The sequence below is a fragment of the Micropterus salmoides genome, unplaced genomic scaffold (assembly GCF_014851395.1).
Source record: "Micropterus salmoides isolate LMB-PRFRI ecotype aquatic unplaced genomic scaffold, ASM1485139v1 Ms_hic_scaffold_13, whole genome shotgun sequence".
In the NCBI taxonomy this organism is placed as follows: Eukaryota; Metazoa; Chordata; class Actinopteri; order Centrarchiformes; family Centrarchidae; genus Micropterus; species Micropterus salmoides.
Genome location: NW_024040374.1, coordinates 6,511,949 through 6,538,898, shown reverse-complemented (window position 1 = coordinate 6,538,898; position 26,950 = coordinate 6,511,949). Strand labels below are relative to the sequence as shown.

The 26,950-nt window shown below is 40.8% G+C and overlaps 1 protein-coding gene across 7 annotated transcripts in view; it reads left to right on the top strand.

Annotated features, from left to right (window-relative positions):
* The window catches only part of LOC119900364 (discs large homolog 1-like protein), a 115,591-nt gene that overhangs the window by 29,144 nt on the left and 59,497 nt on the right, over positions 1–26,950 (top strand). For 4 of the 7 annotated variants that reach the window (XM_038715221.1, XM_038715222.1, XM_038715223.1 and 1 more), the window contains one exon: positions 3,728–3,850. The exons of 2 other annotated variants lie outside the window; for them this stretch is intronic. In XM_038715221.1, coding sequence (XP_038571149.1) covers positions 3,728–3,850 — 123 coding nt within the window. Of the gene's footprint in view, positions 1–3,727; positions 3,851–12,515; positions 13,826–26,950 lie in introns of those variants that run through there. One more of the 7 variants, XM_038715227.1, reaches the window with a different exon arrangement.

Below are 26,950 nucleotides of genomic sequence, written 5' to 3'. Positions count from 1 at the left end.
CAATCCCAACCCTTTTTACATTAATACTAATTTGTTTTGCCCATTGCGAGGGAAATGTGATGTTGCCTGGATTATGTTGGGGGGAACAGACAAGGTGCAGGACTTTGCTACAAGACACTTCTCATCCCGTGTGTCATTATGTTTAGGCAAACAAAAGCAATTTGGTTAAGTTAAGGGAAATATTGTGGTTGTGGTTATATATTAATAAGGTAAACTTGCTATTTCTTGTGCTTGTGCGTCACTGTTAACTATGGATATATTTAAGACAAGACCAATACCATAATCTTTCCCTAACTTTACTAAAGTGCTGAACAAAACCATGAAATAGTCTGCTCTAAAAAAAATTATGCTTTATTTGCTATGAGCAGATATTTTATTGCAGGAGTAGAAAATGTAGGAAAACAAATGAAATTCATTAAGACTGAACATTTTACTGATGCTTACAGTATGAATAGTTTGCAATTTGGCAGGTACGTTCATTAACAATGGTTAATGTGTTGATAAAAATGTAATTTGGGCAGCATTACATTTCCTTAAAAATGTATGTGTTGCAAATACTAGTAGTGTATAATCATAATTTCTAGGAGACAGGGTTGCCAATCGTTTGTTTACATTTTTTTATTGTAGGGATACTCTTTTGTTTGTAGTATGATCATGAACTTCCCTTTAAATTGAACGACTATACAATTCTTTGTGAAACTTTTAAGTTTGAAACCTGTTTTGAACGCCACTGGATAAATTGCAAAATTATAATGCAGTCAAGCTTAAATTAAGCCTCTTTGTCATAGTCCCTGAAAAGATGAGATGTTAGAGATAAGAGTTTGTGTCAGCTGCAGTGATATGCTTAATGTCTATTGTGAAGTAATTTATTCAGATGCTATCAGGTCTAATATCAGGCCTAATGTCATCAACTTTCGTTTTTGAAGCAAGTGCTTCATGTGGTTTTGGTCAAGGTGGCAGCGGCGCCTCCTTTTTAAGTTCAAGTGCAGTCAGAAGCAGAGGGACCAGTTTCAATATGGCTGCAGAATTAGTTTTTTTTAAAGTACTTAGAAGTCAAGGATACTGGCCTAAATTTTCCTCCATGCACAGAGCCTTTCTTTGTACCAGGAGAATACTTTTGCGGAACTGCGCATGCAGGGATCCAGTCGAAGGCTTGTCCCATTTTTTAGTAATGAGGCCCATTACTTTCTCTGTTCTGCACTCGGTCTGTGTCTGTCTGGCTCCCTTTCTCTTTGGCCCCCCCGCATCTCACACACACTCATAATCTCACAGCGTAGCCGGGTAATCTTTTTATTTTGGTTGATTGGGCTGTATCTGTCTGCAGATTATTGCTTACATCACTGTACTTTTACAGCTCCGACCACACACAGACACACACACATATTCCCGAACATGCACACACACCTCATTATTCTCCATAATGTGTGTTATCTTTTGTAGATCCTCTATTTTACAGTACTTTGGACTGTGATGTTTTTTTGGTGTCTGGTAAATCATAATTGTGGTCTTTTACAATATATGTGAGATCTAACAAAAGTAGGCCTGTAGTCCATTGAAATTACATATGCAAATTAAGAATATGAAGTAACTTGCCACCCTGTTGAATTACATGGTAGTAAAGAACGTGATCAAAGTACCATTAACACAGTGGTTTTTCCTCTGGATTCTCTGTCATTCTTTCAAGCAAAACCTAATTTTTTTCAAGCCACAAGAGGCTTAACAGTGATTTTTAAAACAGCTGACAGACATTTAAAAATAAGATTTAAAATGGCTAAGGCTTCCTCTGTTCCTTTAATTACTCTATTTATTGTCTCATTACTGTCATTTTCTATATGTCTTCTTTGTATCATCCCCTGCTGATTCTTCATCCTTTCTAAATTCTGGCATGAGTGATTATCAGTTAGTGTATTATTTTATTTTAATATTTGTTATTTATATTAACAACTCTTACGTTGTCAGTAGTAGTATGAGAGAGTGTTTGTGTGTATGTGTGTGTGTGTGTGTGTGTATTAGGTAAGTTACAACAGCCTTAAGCATGCTACAGGCAGTCAGAGCTGATGAGTATGTGTATTAGTGGTGTGTCATTATACACTGTCATTCGTTTGTCTCTGCACTGACTCAGTCACCACGATGTTCAAAGTTTGGAAAAGTCTCAGACATAACTGAATCAGTTCATTTTGTCACTTTGGGGAAGGAAATGTTGGTGTTTAGCTCCACCTTGTGGTTGGATATCACCTGTGCATCACTTCATGTAAGACATGTAAGGCCATCCACTTATTGATGATATATGGAATGATTTGTTTATCTTTTTTCCATCCATCCATCAGTGTGGTCTGTTTATTGTACGACAGCAATGTACAGTAAATTTGTATTGTCTTTGGAAATTCAGCAGAAGAGATTAAGGCTGTAGTCCTTATTGGTTGCCATCTGTACCCAACCACACTCACTAATGAGCACTTAGGTTCATCTTCACCATCACTGTCATCATCATCAGCCTCACAACACGCTTTACAAACAGATCCATTTCAGCTGATCTTCACCTGTCTAACTATATAAAATCTGTGATGTGTGTATGTGGTGAATGTGTGTGTTACTGATGGTGTGTTTGGGTATTAAGGTTATTTTGAGAACTCCTCCTTCCCAAATGTTGTGTGTGCGTGCATGTGTGTTTATGAATGCGCATGACCACAGGTGCTGGATCTGGCTTAGCTTCTGTATGACAGATGGACCCGCCACCTTGTTCTCCCCATGTACATGTTCTCTTCTCTTCCTCTCTCTCTCTCTTTCTCTCTTTTGCACATGCACGCATGCACACTCACACACACACACACACACTTTCTCCTTCCTGCTCTCTGTAACTTTTCTTAAGTGCACATTTGTATTACATATACACATATAAATAACCAAATGATGTGTGCATATATCCTATAACATATTGTGTTGTGATGTAACAAATCAGATACATATATTGTATATGTGTATATGAAGCCTTAATACTGTACTGAAAACTTATTTTCTTCCTCCTCATCTACTCTGCCCTACAAAGCCAACAAAGTAACACAATGCCGTCACAGCTAGCTTTAGCTAAAGCTAATTTACACCTTTTCCGACCTGTTTCCTGTAATGCTAATCTATTTTGATGCACCAACATCTCAACAATTGTTTGTTAAACCACGTTCAGTATATACATAAGGCAGTAGATAAATCCAGCTATAACAAAGGAAAAAAGTAACACCAGACAAATCACTCCTGCTAAAAGATGCCCTTTGGAGTGTCCAAACACAGATCATCTGATTTTATCTAATAATTACTTTTTTCTTTTGTACAAACTAACTAACTAAATAAAAATAAATACTGACTTGACTGTTTTGCCTATAAAGTCATAATATTAATGGTACAGCTTATATAGCTGTTACACACTTTGGTAAGTAGCCTTAAAACTTCAAACCGCATTTTCTCAACTTCACTGTTTCTGTAGTTACCACTGTCTGCCTTTGTAAGGCAGTACTGGTCAATATGTTATTATCTGAATATATTAGTAAGATATGGCCTTTCATCATCAGTGTCCTCCTGCTCAGCCTGAATCAAAGACTTGAAATATAGAGTTGTATTGGATAACAACAAGACAAATAATCAGACTGCAGTGCAACTTACATATTAGTGTGTGTGCCACAGTCTTCGTGTGAGTGTGTGTTGCACCATGCTGAGCTCTGTCTGTACATCGTAGGTAGAATCTCCTGAGGTTCCCTTTGATGACGAGGCATGGCCTCACCCAGAGGGAGAGAGGCTGAACGAAGTCCCTGCCCCGCCTTTCTCTTCCCTCTATTCACAAAGCCACGCCTACTACCAGGTAACCTCGCCTCTGAGCCCATCGCATGTGTTCATAGCTTTGTTCATTTGTGACATGATGTTGTTTCTCATCTTTGAAGTTCAGGTCATATCAGCATGCAGTTCCTTCTTTACGCTTTACGCTATTCATTCGTTTCTTGTGTTTCATTAGACAGTTCTGCATATTGCCCAAGATTCTTGAATCTGTGGCACCTCACAGAAACATTTTAAGTGTGTACACGTAGCATTTTAACACCTATAAATTGCTGATAAGACAGACAACCTTAGTAAGCCATGCTCCCTTTGCGCCAATGCAACTAAAGTGCCAGAGGTCTCAGTGGCAGATGGTGTAAGGGATTGAAACTGAAGGAAAAATAACATCCAACATGTTCATTAACAAGTGTCATTCAAAAATCTGCCATAGAGGTGCAATTGTTTATGGTTACCTATGCTGATACTTAAAAAAATGCTACATGTAGCATCTTTAGGAGACCGGTTGTGCAGCATGCTCACTCTTTGCTTATTTATAAATAATTTGACAGGCAGTACATCCATTTCCCCATAACCTCCTGTACCGCACTAATCTCCTGAAGCCAAAACCAAAACACAGCAATAATGCTCTTGTATCTGCTTGTTTTGGCATACTAATGCTGTTATTTGTTTGTCTGACGTGACAGTTTGTGCCTTTTTGTACTGTGCACATGATCTGAAATGGATGTAATGTGGGGGATAACACAAGGAAGAGACCTGCATGCAATCCCATCTTCACTTAATACTGAATATAAGTCTTTTCTTGGTTAGTATAAAGACAAGAGAAAGTGAATACAAGTTGTAAGAGAACTGTGGCATTTTCCCGGTTAGTTTAGATGTACAGGTGCTGGTCATATAATTAGAATATCATCAAAAAGTTGATTTATTTCAGTAATTCCATTCAAAAAGTGAAACTTGTATAATGTATACATTCATTCCACACAGACTGATATATTTCAGTTCATTCCTTTTAATTTTGATAATTATAACTGACAACTAATGAAAACCCCCAAATCAGTATCTCAGAAAATTTTAATATTGTGAAAAAGTTCAATATTGAAGACACCTGGTGCCACACTCTAATCAGCTAATTAACGCAAAGGCCTTTAAATGGTCTCTCAGTCTAGTTCTGTAGGCTACACAATCATGGGGAAGACTGCTGACTTGACAGCTGTCCAAAAGATGACCATTGACACCTTGCACAAGGAGGGCAAGACACAAAAGGTCATTGCTAAAGAGGCTGGCTGTTCACAGAGCTCTGTGTCCAAGCACATTAATAGAGAGGCGAAGGGAAGGAAAAGATGTGGTAGAAAAAAGTGTACAAGCAATAGGAATAACTGCACCCTGGAGAGGATTGTGAAACAAAACCCATTCAAAAATGTGGGGGAGATTCGCAAAGAGTGGACTGCAGCTGGAGTCAGTGCTTCAAGAACCACCACGCACAGACGTATGCAAGACATGGGTTTCAGCTGTCGCATTCCTTGTGTCAAGCCACTCTTGAACAAGACAGCATCTGACGCGTCTCGCCTGGGCTAAAGACAAAAAGGACTGGACTGCTGCTGAGTGGTCCAAAGTTATGTTCTCTGATGAAAGTAAATTTTGCATTTGGAAATCAAGGTCCCAGAGTCTGGAGGAAGAGAGGAGAGGCCAGAATCCACGTTGCTTGAAGTCCAGTGTAAAGTTTCCACAGTCAGTGATGGTTTGGGGTGCCATGTCATCTGCTGGTGTTGGTCCACTGTGTTTTCAGAGGTCCGAGGTCAACGCAGCCGTCTACCAGGAAGTTTTAGAGCACTTCATGCTTCCTGCTGCTGACCAACTTTATGGAGATGCAGATTTCATTTTCCAACAGGACTTGGCACCTGCACACAGTCCCAAAGCTACCAGTACCTGGTTTAAGGACCATGGTATCCCTGTTCTTAAAAGGCCAGCCAACTCGCCTGACCTTAACCCTATAAAAAATCTATGGGGTATTGTGAAGAGGAAGATGCAATACGCCAGACCCAACAATGCAGGAGACCTGAAGGCCACTATCAGAGCAACCTGGGCTCTCATAACACCTGAGCAGTGCCACAGACTGATCGACTCCATGCTACGCCGCATTGCTGCAGTAATTCAGGCAAAAGGAGCCCCAACTAAGTATTGAGTGCTGTACATGCTCATACTTTTCATGTTCATACTTTTCATGTTCATACTTTTCAGTTGGCCAACATTTCTAAAAATCCTTTTTTTGTATTGGTCTTAAGTAATATTCTAATTTTCGGGGAGATACTGAATTTGGGAATTTCATTGGTTGTCAGCTTTAATCATCACAATTAAATGAAATAAACATTTGAAATATATCAGTCTGTGTGTAATGAATGAATATAATATCCAAGTTTCACTTTTTGAATGGAATTACTGAAATAAATCAACTTTTTGATGATATTCTTATTATATGACCAGCACCTGTAGTTGCAGCTTGTAAACTGCAAGAGGCAGTAGAGGCAGAGGATCAACCACCATAGTGTGAAGTGCATTCACAAATCAAGACCTGACTGAACTGAATTAATCAAACTGTTTAATAGCAAGCATTATGGTTAAATTAAATGACTGACCATTGGTGGTTAAGAGGCTCAATAAATGCAGTTGCACGGTGTGTTTTTGTTTCAGTATTGATTATCGTGTTAGACAGTTTAAGGTAGACGTAAAGTGGAAATGTAAATCTACAGTGCAGCAGTATAATTGACTTTGCTTAAATAACTCCACTGACAATCTACTGCAGAGACTGAATGAGGAGAAACAGTGAAAAGTCGCTTGCTGTCTTTCTATAACACAGGAACTCTAAGACACACATAGACCTTAGTAGCTCTTCATTAAGCTAATGCAGATAATCAGGAAGGAAGGAAAGACAGAGAGGGCCAGAGAATGGGATGAAGAGAGAATTACAGGCAGACAGACAGAGCGCAGATTTGTTGTTGGATGTTAATCAACCTGTCAAATCACTATTCCCCAATGAATCTCTTTTCCCTCCTGCTGATACAGTAATAGAAATTAGGAATCAGTAAGACCTTTACACTGAACTTATTGTAGTGTTTACCAAGTGTATATTGAATCCCGCCTCAGTATAGAGGTCCAGACAAACAAACCAGCTACTACAAACAAAAAAATTCTATTTTTAACAGTTCTCCTTGATTTTGATTGTCTTTAAAAAGCTTTGTCTAGATTATTTTGTCTACCTTTAGGGAGAGATGTGGCTTGCCTTGACTGACTTTAACCCACTGTTTGGCTCACCCAAGTTTTGTTTAATAAAACAACAGTATTGAAATTAGCCTCACCTTCAACCTCACCCTTGAGATGCTTATAGTTATGCAAATATATGGAGGTAAAATATGCATGCTTCCATATGTTGTTAACCCTAAAGTAGGGCACTTGTCATGTCGTCTCACCTCGTCGTTGTTGGTATCCAGCCATCAAACACAGTGAAATTTCATCAACCAACAAGGTCACTTAACTGGGAACATTTTCTTTATTTGAATTATCAGAGTACAGGTGTGACCTGAGAAGACCATTAAACTTTCTCTAAAGCAGTGTGAAAAATTTAGCCATTGTAAATGTTCCAGCGTGTATTTGATACTTTACCAGAGAGATAGGTTATATAAACAATAAATTAATTTAAAGGGTTTAATGTTTCAGCTTTTTATTAAAACATAACATAAAATAGGCTGATGCTAATAGCAAGATATTTCATGGTGAACTTGTTATCAAGCAGTTGCCTGTTTATGCCTTGAGCAGAGCAACATTATCTTTCATTTAGAGTTCTAAGTTTGGCCACCCACTATTGACTCTCCTTTTAGCTCTGTTTTGATCTCTATCAACTCATGAGTAAAATGTCTGTCTCTCTTTAGCTTCAAAACGCTCCACACAATTTACCAGCTAGTAGCTAACTCCTTTCTTCCGTTTGGTGCTGAGCAGTAGCAGCTGGTTTTAAGTGCTTTAACAGCAAAACAATGAGCTAAAACTCACTATAAACCTCTGTAGAAACTGAGTGGTGCTGCCGAGTTTGATGGCAACTTCCTGTGAGTTCAACACTACAAGTGACCCCTTTCACAATTACAAAAGTAATTTGATCTAATATCATTAAAAATATTGATCGTAGCTGCTTTAAATCCATCCATCCATCCATCCATCGTCAACTGCTTATCCAGCGTACAGGGTAAAGGGGGGGCTGGAGCCAGTCCCAGCTGACATTGGGCGAAACGCGAGTTACACTCTGGACAGGTCGCCAGTCCATCGCAGGGCCACCCAAAGACAAACAACCATTCACACTCACATTCACACCCTGCTTTAAATCACAAAGTGCAAATAATAACTTGTGCTGCCCCCTACCCCAAACATAATCTGAGAGGCTTAATATTTATCCTGGCCTATTGGGATTCTCCTTTTGCTTGAGATGTTGTTTTGTTTGCTCTGCAGTGATTTATGTCTATTTCTCTATATCCCCAGTATTTACCAGGGGAGCCGGACATAGCTATTCAAAATGGTCCTTACCAGAATGTGAAAGGGATCTAATGGAAGGGCTGGGGGGGAGCCAAAATGGTTAGGAACCAATGGAATAGACCGCAGTATAGATCTGCAAGACAGTGCTTCTAGCTGCATCAGCGTCTCTTTATGGTTGTTGACAACACAAAGCTGATATTCATTACAATTTTATTGAGGGATATGTTCAAGTTAAATGCAAGCTAACAGAATGTGACAGGACAACAAAAGTACAAATTGTCTTTTGGCTGGCCACCGAAAAGTGCTTGTTTACCAAATTTGTTGATACAGATTTTATTACTTCACAATATTATAAAGCATTAGCAGTTCTTATATAAGTACAGTCACTGCTAAAATCAGTAGAGATGAAGCCTCAAGTCTGTATTATGGCCAAACATACATAACTGCATTGTTACTGGGTTACTGTGTCAACAGGGTCAGACTGTCTAAAGCCTACCGAGCTGGGACCCAAAATAGGTTGTGGAACAGTCGTGGGACCACAGCCAGGGCAGGGGAAAGACCAAGTTAAAAAAGTGAACACAGGATTTGAATGCTAGTCTTTCTATCACTAGCCCAGCCTACCGGTAGACAATGGGCCAGGAGGGCAAAGTTGGCTCTCTCAGCAGTCAGACATTAAACATGCATGATGTGTGCTTTTATTTAATTGGTTGTAAAATATTAATGCAGCTGACATTCACTGGCTGACATTTCACTGGAGAGAGAGGCAAAAAAAAAAAAGATAAGTGAAAGACAGAGGCGCTTATGAAGGTAGGCTAGGTTGTGATGTGGCCAGTGTGTCAGTGAATTGTTGCTGTGTCAGCTGACATGTCATTGTATTGTTTTTGTTATGGTGGTAAGCAGGAGACACACTGACTGTAGAAGGTGACTTGCAGATGTTAATGATATGGTTCCAGTTGTAAATTATGGTTGCTGCGATGATAGCTTCTTACTGTGCGTTCACACTGCGGGCACCATGATTGATGTATTGGTGATTGTGGGCGATTGCAAGAAGCTCAGGTTGCATTAGTGTTGTGTTCTGTCACCATATAGTTTTCACACATCATATGTGTTAGAGAGAGTTTGTTAACCAGGAGGCATTTATCCAGTATCTAACCATAAACAACAACTCAATGTATGTTTTTAGCCACACTAGATAAAAAGGGAATGCAGTGACATTTTCTTGGTCCACCACTTTGGTCCAATGAAATTTGATACAGACATCCATGCCCTGACTGAGTGAAGGGAGCAAACCACTTAAATACAACAGGAGGGTGAAGACAACAAGGCACAAGTGATAGACATTAGCCATTAAGGCAGATGCTAACAACCAACCCAGAAACACAAGGACAGGAAGTAAAACAAGACAAGAACACACGGGGCAAACATAACCACAAAGTAAAACAGGAAACACAGAAAAAAAGGAAAGGAAAAGTTCACAAAAACACAAGAAGAAATTTATAACAAAATTAAACAGGAAATAACAATCCTTAAACCCAAACTCTGGTTGCACCCCCACATAAGCAAAGCTTTCCAGGTTTCTCATTGACATTGTCATGGAGTGGATACAGCCAAAATGATAATTTAGCAGCAACTTAATGAAATAGAACTGTTAATATATTTAATATGTAACCTTTGCTGTCTTGTAGCAGCTTGGCCAATCTGTAGCTATTTTCACAGAAGCCTCTTGCAAAGGGGATTCAAACCAGATTAGGGGGGCATTGCTTAAAATTTATCTCACCCACTCTATTTCCCTGTCTCTTATGAGGCAGGTTTAAGTTAATAAAGAGCATAGGAAATCTCAGTGACACCTGGCCTGTTCAGATCTTAGGAAACAACACATCATCAGCCAGCACCAGGTGTATTTCAGGACTCGGAAAGCTGTTGCCATAGATACAGTTTCTAAGGAAACAGAGTAAGCTGTGACAGGGGTCCTGCTCCACCTTTGGGTAATCCTCAAGGAGGCTAAGATAGCTGTGTAGGCTAACTGTACACCTCAGACGCTATAGGATCCTGCTGGAAATAGCTAATTGTTTTTGTAGTGAGTAGTAATTGCAGCTGAGGCCAGCCTGATTGACCTACCTGAAACCTGAAGATAGCTATAAGCCCGGCTGCTCTTTCACTTAGCTTGCCTTTGGCCCAGACATGCAAGCTAATTCAGTGCATGCTAAAGCCTTAAGGGATGCTGTGAGGACAGTTGCTAACCGGGTGTCTACTTTCTCCTCTCCTCTCTCCTGTCTTCTTTTTATCTCACTCGGTGCCCAGCAACAGCCTGTTGTTTTCCATTCTGGAATCGTGCTCAATGTGTGTATGTCTGCGTGTGTGTTTGTGTGTGTGAGTGTGTAGGAGTGCTGGGTGCTGCAGTGTCTGGAAACAGCCTCAGGAGAAGATCTCCCGCACACACACAAACACATAAGCATACATACATGCATGGACAAAGAGCTTATCAGCTGATCCATGCATGCACTTAAATAAAAATATTTTTATTTATTATTATTATTCATTTAATTATAAAAAGTGCAGTGTTTAGTTTGAACGACTACCGCCCTGTGGCTTTCACCCCCATTCTGATGAAGTGCTTTGAGAAACTGGTTCTTCAGCACATTAAGAACAACATCCCAGCCGACCTGGACCCTCACCAGTTTGCTTTCAGAACCAACAGATCCACAGAGAATGCCCTCTCCACTGCCCACCACTCAGGCCTCACACACCTTGAGAAAAACAACACCTACATCAGAATGCTGTTTGTGGATTTCAGCTCAGCATTCAACACAATGTCCCCCATGAAACTGATCAGCAAACTCAGCACTCTGGGTTTAAACACTCTGCAACTGGATATTCGACTTCCTCACAAACAGATCCCAGTCAGTTCGGATAGGGGGACACACCTCCTTCACTCTAGTGCTCAACACTGGAGCCCCCCAGGGCTGTGTGCTCAGCCCCCTTCTGTTCACGCTGTACACCCACGACTGCATCCCCCGACATGGAGAGAACTCTGTTGTGAAGTTTGCGGACGATGACAACAACGATGAGACAGGAGGAAATTGATCTTGCAGAGTGGTGCTCAGAGAACAACCTACCAACAACCATCCGTGGAGCCTGGGAATCAGCATTACAGATAACCTGACATTATCATATCTCCACGCTGGTGAAGAAAGCTCAAAAACTTAAACTTAAAAAGGCCAAATTCCCACGGCACGTTCTTGTCAGCTTTTACAGAGGAGCAACAGAAAGCAGCCTGACTGGAAACATCACAAACTGGGATATGCACGGCCAGGTGATTAAAACTGCTCATAAGATCATTGGTACCCATCTCCCGAGCATCAGTGATATCGGTGAGGTGAGGTGCATATATGCAGAGCCCAATGGATATTAAATGACAGTAACCCACCCCAGCCACAGCCTGTTCACCCTGCTGCCTTCGGGGAAGAGATGTTGAAGTTTAGCAAGCAATCAGACTTTTAACTCAAGTTCATCATCAGCACTGCTCCATTGATCATTGAATATTGTTTATTACATCTAGATTAATGTCTATTGTCTGCTATGTAGCAGAAGGGAGTCACAAAACTCAATTTCATTATATAACCTGTTATATTGTGACAATAAATGTACCTACCTACCTACATTGACACTCACATATTAGTAGCATACCTGTTGGTACTGTGCTTCAGTGTGAATTGTTGTTACTGTGTGAAAGTGTGTAATCATCTCTCTTATTTCACTCTTGCTTCTCTCTCTCTCTCTCTTTCTCTCTCCCCCCCCACACACACCACACTCACACATAAACACCTTAACACACCTACACACATGCACACAAACACAGTTATCTCGTAATCTGTCTAGCCACCGCTAGCATTCAATTTCTACCTGTGTGGCATTCAGCTGTTTTCTACCTCGTCTCCTCCTCAACCTGTAACAGGCATCATTGTATATGTTTGTGCGTGCATGTACTGTATGTTGGAGGGTGTGTGTGTGCGTGTGTGTGTGTGTGTGTGTGTTTGGAGTGTGTGGGGGGGAGATGGCTCTGTTAGGTCATTGGCTGGCTGGGCTGGAGGGGCGTGGCTTGCACCAGTAATGATATCTGACAGTTAGAGAGAGAGAGAGAGAGGCGTCGGGTTGCAGCTCCAATAAAAGACTGGAAAAGACAATTTGCTGAAAGACAGGGAGAGACAGAGATAGAGGGAGAGCAAAGGTGGGTGTGGAGTAGGTTGAAAAAAGAGAGAGAGAGAGAAAGAGAGACTGAATAATGTACTGTACTGAGTGAGAGAGACGAGAAGAGAGATTGAGACTTGGAGCGACATCACAGATGTAGGAGGGAGGGGAGGAGAAACAGAAGACTTGCAGAGTGATTCTTCCAACCATCCACCTACTTCAGATGCTCTCCTCCTCGCCAGCATCCTTCCACCTCCCTCCTTTCTTCCGTTCAGCCATCCATCCCTCCCTCCCTTCTTCCTTTCATATTTAATGGGAGCACACGCGGGGACAGAGGGGAGATTGACTGGTCATCTCCTTGGACTAGAGAGGAGGAGGGAGAGAGTTAGAAAGAGGTGGGGTGGAGAAAGACAGAGAGAAAGAGTGAACTCCCTTAAATAATCAATACTCATATCCTGCCGTTGCCTGGCCCACGCTCCCCCTCACTCTCTTTAGAGAGAGGGAAAAAAGGAGTTGAAGAGAGGAGATTTTGAACTACCAGAGATGTGGATGTTGGACATTTCTCCTGGCTAGAGAGAAGATGGGATGATGGACAACAAAGACAGATTGGCAGATGGATTGACGTGTGGATGGGTGTACAGGGACTCTGACAGACCGACTGATGCTCCAACTCTAAGAGGACTCTGTCTACCTGCCCTGCACTTTTTACCTCCTCCAGCTCCTCTCAAGCTCCTCCTACTCACCTCTCCATCTGCCAGCTGCTTTCTTACTCCTGAGGGAGCTGAAGAAAAGAAAGGGGGAAAAGAAGATATAATGATAAGAGAAAATTGAGAAGAGAAGATGAAAATACCATCAATAGTAACATAATCTTCAGCAGAAACTGGTGACAGAAAAGAAGGAAAACACCTTGAGAGCTTGAGAGAAAGAAAGATAAAGCGGCAGACGGGTGAACAACTAGAGATGAAGCAGTGGAGAAGCATTACAACATGAACTCTATCTTCTCTGTCTAAGGAGAACGCAGGCAGCAGAGACGATGAACTATATTTTTGGCAACAACACCCTGTACCCCCGCAGTGTGAGGGTAGGTGGGGCGTCTGGGGGTCAAGGGGCGGGGCTAGGAATTAAACAGAAGCTGGGCCCCAAGCGGGGCTCCTCAGAGGAGCTGGCACCTCCCCACACCTCCTCCCCCTCCACGTCCTCTCCCGCCTCCTCCTCCCCCTCCACGTCCTCCTCTCGCTGGCAGCAGCTCCTTATGTTCTTCTCAAGGAGGAGTGCCTTCACCGACTGTATCAATGCTGGCCAGGTAACACACACTTCATACACTGTGTGTGGGTGTGTGCGTGTGCTTTCTGCTTGAGGGGAAGCAGGGGATAAGGGTGGGAGGCTTGTAACTTAACCTGGGGTTTGTTCTGTGTGTGTGTGTGTGTGTGTGTGTGTGTGTGTGTGTGTGTGTGTGTGTGTGTGTGTGTGTGTGTGTGTGTGTGGGCCTGGTCATTACAGTAGCAAACATTCTGTAGTCTTAGTTTCTTCGCCAAAACAGGGAGGCAGTCAGAGGCAGCAGGCAGTTTTACAATTGAAGCTGAGGCAGCTCTCTGTTTGTGGTTGAGATTTTTGATAATGTTGTCATGGAAATGGGCCCTGGCATAGTGTATGAGACCCAGAGAGCCAGTGTGTTGCCATGGCAAAACCATCATTTAGCTGATGATTGCATTTACACCCTGCCAGTCCAGTGGCACTAGAAGTCCACACTGAAATCAAAATCTTACCAGGGAAAGGGAAAGTGAGTGGCTGACCTAATGAGTCACAGTCATTACATGTTCAGTTGTTATATTTTGGCATAATGAGTCATAGGAATGCATAGGAAGCAAATGTTGTTTTTCTGACTTCAGCTGGATTTCTAGGTTTGCGTTGAAGTGAAACATAGCTACGAAGCCTACACACGTAGCTATGTCATAGCTGATGTGCACCCCCTCAAAAATGTATAGCTACGGCCTCTATGGAGATACTACTTAGAGACAGCAAGAACTACCATTGGCCAATTTGGACTGTTCCAATTTCCAAATTTCTGCTAGCTGCTATAAAATAAATTAAAGGACATAAACATGGTGACTGCAAAGCAGTAGTCTTATATTCTGCATTGAGATATGGCATGATAGAAGTTAGCTTGATGTAACAACAGATCTATAAGTACATGAGTAAGCCCACGGTTGCTCAATATCACAAAGTAAATGACAGAATGTACACAATTAATGTGGGAAATATATTTAAAGCACAACAAGGCCTGATGAATGAGTCAGTTTCAGTGGGTGAAATATGATGCTGAACTAAAACTCAAAACCTACATCGTACCTATCTACTGTGGGACTGCCATTGCGTCAAGTATAAATCCATTTAGCTGTCCATTACATTATAATGTTTATGTGCAATGATGGCACTATTACAAACACTATGCAATATCTGATATGTCAAGCTTTAAATGAGTACATGTTCATAGCCTGCTTCGGTGCTTAAATAAAAGCAAAATATTCATGTGGATTCATACGGGGGATGTAGGCTGGAAATGTACTCGTAAATCATCCATGTTAAACAACTTGAATCATCAAACCAGCAGCTTGCATAAATCACTTAACTAATATCCAAAGCAATTTCAACAACCGATGAATGACCAAGTAGGGCTGGAGTGCTACTTAAAGATCTCTGATGTTGACAAATGCTGTTGCCACTGTCTGCAGTAGTTTCAAGTTGTCTTAAGCCTCTTGAAAGACACCTCTCTTTACCACTTCCACAATTCAAATACCTCAAAGTTCCCTCTATCCGTTCAGATTCTTTCATCAAAAGCGCCTTTTCGTCAAAAAAACAACTGCTCAATTTTTTGTGCACAGAGACACATAAATCCTTTTAATGTAGGTTTTATTTCATGTACAGGTTTTGCCTTTTTCACTTTTTTATGTTCTTTTAAAATGCGCACCACCTACACTTGGTAGAATGTTTGTAGTATTGATATTAATATTAGACAGTTATTTTTAGGATGCTGTGCCTGGCATTCTGCACTTCTGAGGAGAAGCTGGCCTGAAATCTCAGCCCATTAGGAAACGGCTGCTGCGAGCTGATGTGATTGGCCTGCTATTCCCCACCTCCACCTGCTGATACTGGATTTCTGCTATCAGTGTATTCTCCTTCTGCTTCAGCTGTTTTTGCTTGTGCCGCTGGTCAACAAAAGTGCAAGAATATTTTGGTCTTCGGAGGTCTTAGTGCTTGTTTTTGCACTTACATCAAGTTTTTTTAGAATTGTAGAGTCCCGAGTAAATGTATTCTTTCTCCTTGAGAAATGACTAAAACTTAACAGATAAACATTTAAAACACTTAACCTACTTTTTAAACCATTTTTCCAGAATTTCCACAAAATCTGCAAAAGAAAATGCACATTGGGAACATCCAGATCAACAGTTGATTACACTAATTGTCCATGATTGTGCCATTAAATCATAGCAGAAGAAGAGGGTGCAAAGAGGTGATGTAATTAAAAGAGCACCAGTCAAACCTCAAAAAACACAATGTGGAAAGGAATTTATGTTTGGTTCATGTATAAATTCAAGCAACTTTACAGTCTCCTCGTAAATCTGCCACTATTTTTAAAGTCATAAGTGAAGCAGAAGCTTCTGTGAATGTTTTGATCACATGCTTTGTGTACGTCATGATTCCAGGCTTAGCGAAGGTTTTTACCAGGTTGTTACTTTACTTTTATTGATATACCAACATTTTCACCTCAGTCAAGTGTAACCAAACCATTTAAATGTGCATAAAAACAAGTGGATGAAAATGTGCTTTTTGTCGTGGCTACTACTGAATAATAGAAAGCATGATGATTTGTTTTCTTGTGTTGCACAAACAAAATGCTTTTTGAACTATAGAATGCATTAATGCCTCTATTGGTTCCAAACCTGCATTATTGATCTAAAACTCCTGAGTGGATGTGTGACCACTCACAACATTCAACCCTGCAGCACTTTACAGTTACCCCCCCCTGCAGTAATCATATTGGTCAGTGTTTTCCCAAGGTGTTGCCATTTTCCTGTCTAAGGCACTTACTGCATGACTGATAGGCCATTATACTACACACACAACACACACAGAGCTGTTGGCCCTGTTGATGCAAAAGAGGGGCTTTTAACTATTTGATGTAAGTAGTTGGTTTGGATCTGCTGATTTGGCCTCACAGGTCTAATCAAAAATATGCCATTACACATTTAAAATTGTCTGTGTGTGTGTGTGTCTGTGTGTGTGTGTGTGTGTCTGTGTGTGTCCGTGTGTTTGTATTCATGAATGTGTGGTGTTCTTTTGTGTCTGCGTGTTTAGGGTCATGGCCAAATTTGATTTTGATGGTTCAGCCAGCCACTGGGAAGGTGTGCATTGTTCACCTGCACACACACACACACACACACACACACACACACACACACACACAAACATTCATTACTATTTAATCAAATTATTCAGTCTCTCTGACAAAAGCTATATAGAGTAAAATATCTTGCTAATATTGATGGCTTGTGCTATTAGCCCACTAGTCAATCCATCTGTTTCAGTGGCTCCAGTGCTGACTTTAGGTTGTGTTTCCATAGCGATATTGTTAAGCTTGTTTTATTATCTCCTGTTGCAGCCCAATATATTACCCAAAGTGATATTGTACCTTCTGATTGAATTGATGTTGTCTCAGGAGCTCTGAGCAACTTAGCAAAGCATCATGTCTTCAATGAGCATCAATGTGTTTTAGATCTTATACTGTATCTTAACCACGGTTTAACAATCATAGTAATGACAGAAAAAGAGTTAACCCATACATTCTTTTTGTTCGATTGTTTTTATTGTGTGTACAAACAGTGGCTCCCCTTCCCGCTCCCCTAGCCCCCACCCAGTCGCTGTATAATTGATGAGTAGCAGAGCAGAGGTATGAAAGTCATCCTGGTACCTAGAACACTAAAAGCCTTGAAGAGGTGTTTAGCGGTCATAGGAAATATGGGTAGAGATGGAGAGCAGAGCTGGAGAGAGAGAGACTAAGACACTGAGGCAAAGAATTTGTGATTGATAAGTAGAGATATATAATAGCCTATTAGCTCAAAGTGGGCGATGCGAATATATCATGCACATTATCGCATAGATAGAAGTCCATCCATCAACATAGAGTTCACATCAAGTCAGCTGCTAGACACATACTACGTGTCCATTACTTGATTATTTTTATCAGGATTGGTTATTAGTTAAATAGTAATAATCCATCAGATGTTTCTGTAGATAAAGTGTCAACATCAGAGGCAGCAAGTAAGTGAAACCGTTTCCATTTTCTCTTTGGTTTTAACACTTCACTATTTTTTGCAGTTTGTTAGATGTTCCCACCAGGCAACAGACAGGTTAGGAGAATAGTTTTGGAATAGTAATTGAATTTAAATATTTAATACGTTGGAAGGTTTGGCTAGAGCCCGTACAGTACACCTATGTGTATCACAGCAACATTTCGGTACTATCACAAGTAAACAGTGTAAAACATGGAGTAACAAATCTTTTGTTTGCTAGAATGAGGTACAGAAATGTCTTTTATATATATTGGATCATTTTAAAATGGAAAACGTGTGGGAGCCATGCCATTAATACTCTCAGTCCATACTGCAAAGTATGTGTGTTTAGCAGAGTTCTACCTACTCTCCCCAACACACACCCCGCTCCTGTAGAGAGTGGCTCATTATGCTTCTGTTGCCCAAGGAAACTTTCCTCTCTCCCTGTGCCTCATGGGATACCACTATACATGTGTAGGCTTTTCTGGTTTTCTCTGTCGTCTTTCTTTAGATCTGTTGTTCCTGTGGAGCGAAGGGCAGTAAAGTCAGATACTGCACCCAAGTAAACCTGTAGAGTATTAAACTTATTCACAGTTTCTGCCCCATTATTTCTATAGAGCATCTGTTGTTGAGTGGGCAGTATGTAATAAACCAAAGTAGGAGTTGTATTTTTGGGACTCTTCACACCATAACTGTGAATGTTCACCTCCTGCAGCCTTCTTTGCACACTCAGAAACTATACATCATCACCACATAGAAATCGAGCAGTGCTGCAGTGTGAGAAAGGTATGGAATATTTGCAGTGGCCATACATTTATTGAACAGCCACATTTGGGACAAGGAATAAAACAAAGATGTGGTATTAATTTTCAGAAATAATGAAAACTTGTGAGAGTCACCTTTTTTCTGTTTTAACACCACATAACCTGCCTTGCCTTTGTTGTGCTCAAATCAGATAACTATTGGAGCAATTTGAAGCTTATAACCAATGACTTGAAAACATTTATGTTTAAGACTTGTTTGAAACCTTCATGGCACCACGATTAACATATATTGCCCACCTTTTAAGAAGACATTATTGATCCCTGTAGGCGAAAGTCAGGGTTCAGGGCCTTTCTCAACCTTCAGCAGTGTCCAGGAGGTGAACTGGACTACCAGTCTACACTCCATATGATTGGTCCATGCTGGACTTAAACCAGCAACCCTCCTCTTCCAAGCCAACCCTCAGATTGCCCAGCAACATTGCTCAAAAAGTTGCCCCATGTATCATCAGCTTAAAAGATGCTGAGACTGGAGGTGATGTCATCGTTGGGAGGGGCTTATCCAAATGTTTACAACCTAGACCACCACTTCCCATGGTAACCAGTGAGCTCCTCTGATTGCTGGCCAATTCTGCGGCTGGCATCAGCTGTTGTCATGGTGATGCTGTTACACTGATCACCAAGCAGTGTGGGGAGAAACAAAAAGAGTAGATGAGTGTGTGTAAACTTAAAGTCTTAATATACTGCTAAGTCAGTTGTACACACACACACACACACAAACACACACATTGTACTGTAACAGTGAGTAGTGCATTAGATTTGTGGTGCTTGAGAGTGTGTGAGGTGTTGCATCACCTTCTGTGTGTGGGATGAAGCTTGCATATCATCTCTCTCCCACACACACAAACACACAGACATCTCCACACAGACACACTCTCTCTCCTCCCTTTCCATCAGTCTCCTACCACCAGCCTGTTCTCTGTCCATGCTGATAAAATCAACGCAGATTAACTGATCACGAGCAATCGCTTAATATGACCACTGACTAATGAGGCAGAACGCAACGTAATGACAGCTCTGTTGATCCTAATGTAATTAGGATGGAATGGTTCGACACAGCTGAAGGCTAGACCTATTCACTGCTTTCACATAAAAACATCATAACTGGATAAAAAACGATGATGATAATGTGAATCAAAAGCTTTATATTCATATATTATTGCTGCTTTAGAGAGGCATTTTTTTTTATCTTGCAGCAACATTGTCTGCTTGTGTATTATTAGCAGGCATTGAGTGATATTAGTACCTTTGTCATGCAGTCACAGATATGTTATATTACTGTATAAGACACTGATTTTAAATGGAAAAGCTATTGTTACACAGAGAATACAAGACAACAGCAAACTTTGTCCCATTAAGTGAATCTATCCCTCGTAACCTGTAATTGTTGTTACTTGTCAGTCAGTGTGTTCCTTGATTAAAATTAAAGTTTAATGCAATGTAATTCTCTGGCATCCCGTGACACAAATGAGTGTCAGCTTTGCCAGTGGTTTAAGGAGGAGGAAACCTGCCTGCCATCAGAAAGTTTACTATCAAAGTAAAACAAAAAGTGTACTGTATTTTTGGTAAACAAAGCTCTGATCACTGGAGAAGACTTGTAACTCAACATTGCCACAATTACATGGGCTTGAGACTCGAAATCGGCCTGTGGCGGAAGACTAAGAATTTCTATGCTTGCAGTTAAGTCGTTTGGGGCTGAAACAAGCCATCTGTTAATTGAACTGATTGAATAGTTGATCGAGAAAATTAAACTATTGAGAACTATATTGAAACTATATTATTTTAAAGCAAGGTGCCAAACATTTCCCATTTACAGATTCCGTTAATTTGTAGACAAAACAACTGAGATGTTTAGCAGATTAATCAATAATCATGTGCAGCCCTTGTGTTATCATCATTGTCATTTTTCTGTTGTGTTTGAACCTTGACAACCTATTGTAACAAATTATGGAACTGGAGGAGGAATTAATGAGCAACCTCTTTGTAATTAAAACAGAGTTTGTAATTTAGTTGTGGAGGAAGAGATCATGAGGCAGGCAGACACAGTAGCCACTTAGATTCAGAGAGAAAGAGACTGAGTGGCATACTAATCTGTAAGAGAAACTGAGACTATATCCTTAACGGAGAATACTGTTACAGCAGTATTACTTCACTCTGATTCTTTGGCTCACAGCTGGAGTGAGGCACAACCAGTCTAGCTAGGGTTTCACCAGAAAGAGCGAGAGACAGAGGCTGAGAAAAGAGGGAGTATTGTAGTCTGAAAACCGCAATGAATGAGCCACTCACTGAACCATGTGTTCTGACCTGAGGAAGGGACCTTACCCAACAGCCCTACAAGTAGGATCACTTCCCGAGGTCAACAATCAGTACTCAAGGAGGAGGATGTTCTCCTGAGTTCTGCTCTAGACAGTGTAGAAGACTTCGTTCTACCCCCGTTGACCCCACTACTAACTCTCTGATCCCATTACAGCATATAGACTAATAGCCCTGCTTACGGTATTTGCAATAATGAGGGATGGCATTGGATTGCAGTTCACTGACTGAACAAATTCTACTTCCAGAGGTCTTCTCTTTGTTTTAAACCTGTGCTTCACATTAACTTACGATAAAACTACATGCATCTCATCACCTTAAATCATAAGGGAAATATCCACAATGAATGTATTGTAACTTAAAAGGACAGCCTCATAAGGAGTCTTTCATAAAATCGGCCTTCAGATAAACTTCATGCACACCAAAAAGGATTGAAAAATCATGACTGAAGAAGCAAAAAAATCTCACGCACATTCATATAATTACATTTTGGTCCTCGGACCTTTGCCAGTTAAAATATGTCAGGAATTTTACCTGATGTAGGACCAAAACATTGTTAGTAAATTGAGTACAAGTGATCGGCAGTGTGCAGGATTCTTGAGTTTTTTCCTATAACAGGCTGTAAAAAAACATATCTTTGTTTACCCATACAGTCGGCAAGAACTTCACTCAACAGATATTGTTATTCTGCTCTTTCATGGAAGTTGAAAATAATAGTAAAATAAATTAAGATTTCTACATAGTAGGAATAATTCTACTACTTTACAACTGTGCAGTTTGTGGGACAGTGGTATTCGTTCAAAAAATGTTTTGAACATTTTTTGAAATGTTCAATAGAATCGGCTTCACAAATGTTTTATATAGAAGGAATGCATCTCTGCGGTTTGTGAGACCACAGGGATTGACCCTCATTGAGCTGTGAGTCTCATGGCTCTCCTCAAACAAGAAAGCTAAGCATCCAGCAAGCTAAAGACGCAGACATTTTTATTTCAAGATTTGTTGGCGACCAAACCTGCACTAAAAAATAAATGAGTACTGAACTTTGATTTGTCTGGTGTCCAGAAGCTTGAGTCCAGTGCGATGCCCGTGTTAATCTGTCTCTGCTGGAGGCTTATGGTTGGTTAACACATTAGATTGAAATGACTCTTTTTGGAGAAGAAGTGTTTTTTCATCACATTACTTACTTATGATCTGGGTTCTGAAGCAAAACCCAAGTCTCCCTCTTACCTCCATTACCACAAACATAGAATATGAATTAGTGCAGCTTTAATTTAAATGCCAATGACTGACAATTGACATTATTCTTTGTGAGAAAAGATTAGTTATGTAATAGTGGTACTTTTTATACCCTTTAACCCCACCCCAGAACAAATCTCAATCACAACAATCTATATTAATACTGATTAATTTGATTTATTCTGCCATGTTGTGCGTGACTGCTGGTGTGTATATATGATAATGAAGATCTCAGGCTGTAACCTCACATGTCTGAATACCCAGTGGATCTTTGGAGACCACAGCTCTGCTTTGTGAAGATGCGGTGTTTTCATATTCTTTACCTTCAGATGGTGTATCTGGAGGTATTATTCACATATTTTGTGCCCAGTTTAGTAAGAGTTTTGTTCACTTCAGTCAGTAGCATATAGGAACAGTAAAACCAGTTTGTATATTTAAATGCAAGTAAAACCGATGTCAGTGTAATACTGTTAACACTGTTACTTGGATACAATTATTATTCTTAAGGATTTGATTATATAATTACACCCTCTAACAACAGTGTACCTAAAACACCATGCTGGATTGTGGGTATAAGCAAAAACTTACCCCCCGTCCCCTTTGTGCTTGTATTTACACCACTATTTTAGTTAGACATTGATTTGAGATGCAGTATCTTTGTACGATATCATACAAGCTGTCAGTGCTGATAATAACTGACAGTGAAAAAAGAACTCGGTAATAATGAGATAACTGTAGAATAGCGTCATCATATCTGTTTGTGTGAGTTCCAGTCTCCCATCAGTGCTTCATCTGTCTGTGGAGTCTGAGGCCCCCAGCTGGTGACATTCAATATCACTATGTTGTCTTCCTGCAGACAGCGGAGTTGGAAAAATACCTCATAAGTGATTAGTCAAATGGTTTTCTAGCAAATCACTAAAGCCTCTGGCCAAGATGTTATTTCCGGTTACACGTCAGCTTTCCCTATTGAATACTTGATCCTAGTTTATTCTGCCTGATCAGCTTTTGAGTGAAAATGCTAAGGATATAATTTCATTGGAGGAAACCATGGAAAGAACAACAAAGAAGTGGCATGTGTTCAGAGGATTGAACACCAGACTAAATACTAGAGTAGTGGGACTGCACTGCCTGACAGAATCTGGGTAAATGTAATTGTAGATGGCTTTCTCACTTGATATCTTTACTATAAAGCAAGACACCTACTGTAGGCAGACGCATGAGAGCAGTGGTGTTTTTTGTGGAGATGCTGCTCCTTTTTACTGTATGAGGAAAGGTTTTACTAAATTAGATGTTTTGAGCTTGAGTTTTCAGCAGATACCCTCACTCTGAGTCAGCCCGACCTGTTAAAAGTAATATATGCGCATGTTCACTAGACTAATGAATAGCCATTACACTAATTAAATGGAGTAGAAAAAGGGTTGACGCTCAATAAATGAGGATGTTTTTCCTGGATTTTTAAACTTCATCATTGAGTCAGTCTGAGTCAGAACATAAAGCAAGGATTTAATTAAGCAAACCATGTCACCCTTGATAGACTAATTTGATGTGTTTCTTAATGTGTTTCTTAATAATTCTTCTCAGATCCGTGTCAAAAGGGAGCGTGGGTAGAAAACTAAGTGGAGCTTGACATGGTGTGGGCACGCTGACTCACATGTTTTATACCTAACAATATTTCAGGGTAATGTTTCGTGCTTGTCACTCCTTTGGTATGGATATCGGAATCGTCCCAGGCACTAGAAATTGGATTTCAGATCATACAAGACTATTGAGACTGGAGTTTTTGAACTAAAACTGTTGCTGCTAAACTAACTAAATTCAAACCCTAGGGCCTAACCCTTTACTGATTCTAGATCCCCCCAATCCCCTATCTTTGTTTCATCTCTTGTCTTCCACCATTTCTCTCTACAGCCCAACCCCTCCTACCCCACCCTCTAGCACTCTATTAGTGTGGGCTTCATCTAGCGCTGTGTTGCTAACAGCCTATTCTCCTTGCTCATCCTCTCCTTACTGAGCGGTTAGCCTGCAGCGCTAGCAGCACTTTACACAGGGTACACTAACAGAAACGCTGTAACAGCCTTTCTCTCAACCACCCTCGCCCTCTTTTCATCTATTTGTGCTGTCCACATGGGTGCTGCTTTTTAATGTGCCTCGTCTATCTGTGTATGTGCCTCTCTCTCTCTTATCAGGTTGGTTTGGGGCAAGTTGTGGCATATATTAAATGACATTATGGAGGCTTGGCCCTCATACCCGGCAGCTGTGTGTATGTCTGTCCAGCTCTGTGTGCAAACCAGTGGCAGCTCCTGCTCTTTATTAAATACCATCTGTAGGAAGCTAGAAGCTCTAATTAAATTAATATTACAGATAGTGGCCATTCTCTAGTCATTCCGTAAATCACTGTTAAACGAATATTTTGGATTTTAGTCATCTCTGTTTAACTATAAATGCAAATACTGTAAAGGCTGCTTGACCAATGGATTGATGAATGTGGCCAGAAAGAGCTGGGGTTCAAACCATCAACCCTGCAATTAGTGTATGTGAGGCAAATGTTTGTCTCAAGACGAACAATCAATTCAAATCAAACTACAATTTAATATAAAAATAACAGAAGTATTGTTAAATCAGGACATAAAAATTGAATGCAAACTTCCCATACTTTATAGCTTTCTGTACAAGGTAAAGTGCAGTTGGTACTCAAAATGTATTGAGTTTCCATGAGACACTGTACAATCAGTTCCACTAGTTCCAACTAGTTCCAATCCTTGACTAAAAGTGCCAATTTGCAGTGTTTACTGTCGGGTAACTGTTTACTGCATTGTAGCCATGCTCCTGAAAAGACTTGACTGAACTGACTGGATATTAATTGATCAACACAAGATCTACATTATACCTGGAGTCTTCGACTGTGTGTGTGTGCGTGTGTGTGGGTGTGAGTGTGGGTGTGGGTGTGGGTGTGGGTGTGTGGGGGAGGGATGACTTCTTGGAGACTACAGATTGAAATGCCTGTTACCCTCAACATGGATTAAACATGGAGACACACACACAAGCAGAGAGACACATTCTCACAAGGAAGTAGGCCAACGCATAGAGACACACACACACACACACACACACACACAAAGAAACGCTCAGCAGGCATTTCATAGACTGTGTTCCAGTTGACCCAGCATGCCTTGTGATGCTTTAAAAGAACAAGACAAAGGTTGATGGAAGGGACTGCCCTCCACCAATCACAGCTCTTCGTTCATTGTATAAACATACACACGCAGTGACTGAGCTCTGAGCGCTGTATCACTGTCCCTGGTTGCCTATTGATTAGTCATGCCTGGCTGCTGTCATGTGCAGGAGTCCAGGGAAGCCCCTAATTGGCTAGCCCAGGAAAGAGAAAGAGAGAGAGAGTTGGCGAGAGAGAAAGAGGGACAGACACTGAGAGAGGGCGGCAGCATAGAAAGATGAGAGGGGCTGAGAAAGAGAATTGTGCTTAGAGATGTGGCCTAATATGAAATGATGATAACAGAAAGACAAAACGAAAGAAGGGAGACAAAGAAAATTTTACTCTTTCCAACTTTAATTCCTTCTGGATGGACATAATTGACACATATCTGAAAACAAGATGGAACATACAAATGAATTGAAGTCCTGTTTTACTGCCTCTACTTTTCTTTTGGAATATATGAATTGAACTGCATTATCTTCAGATACAAAGCCGGAGTGTGCAACAACATAGGTGAATAATATGAGTTACTCTGAGTGACAATTGAAGTGGAGCGTAATCACGGGATGAGAATCTACCATTGGAGCACATGAACTGGCTCGCATCCTACTGAAAGGGAGACATCCTGAGAGAAATAAGGACTGAAAGGAGGCTCAACTAGTCGTGCGGTCAAGTGGTCAAGTGATCCTGCTGCTTCTTCTTGGGACCACACCTTTTATCTTACTGCTAACCCTGTAACACTGAGGGATGGTAAGAGGATCAATGTATCTCTAAGGGGAGAAAGCTGAGAAGAGGAGGGTCAAATATCACACTAAAGGAGGATGCTTTGCTTTTCAGGACTAGCTGATGCTCCAATCCATAAGGGAGAAGAAATTAAAAGAGTGCCTACAAAGCAGGGATTGTATTTTAATATTCTGACATTCCAGTGATCTTATATACAGCAGAAAGAGAGGAAAGGCAGGAAAACGAACTTTGTGCTAGACACAGAGGAGGATTGGTTGTTCTGAAGAGGCATGACCTACATTAATCAGACACAAATGATTCTGAGGAGCTACTCCCTTTTGTCGTCTCAGTAAAGATTGATCTCAGTAACTATTGGTGAGAGTGACATAAAAAGATTAAGATCTCTTTGTGACTTTTTATAGTCTGTAACTATGACCACTTATTTCCACAGCCATGAGTTCTGTTGTAGCCCCAAGAAGCCCAGCAGTGGCTCCACTAAAGGAAAATCTGGCAAAGCAAAGAGCAAGTCAGGGAAGAGCCACTCTCACTCGAAGCATGACCAGAATTTACTGCAAATACAAACACCAAATCACCAACTGCAACCTTCACCGCTGCACTCACCAAAGCACCATCCTCATTCTCCGAAACATGGCTGCCATTCGGCAAAACATCTACTTCTTTCTCCCTCACCTAGCTACTACCACATAGCACCACCGTCTCCAAGTCATCAGCTAGCTCCGCCATCTCCAACGTACCAGCTGGCTCCACAATCACCAAATCATCTCCTGCACTCT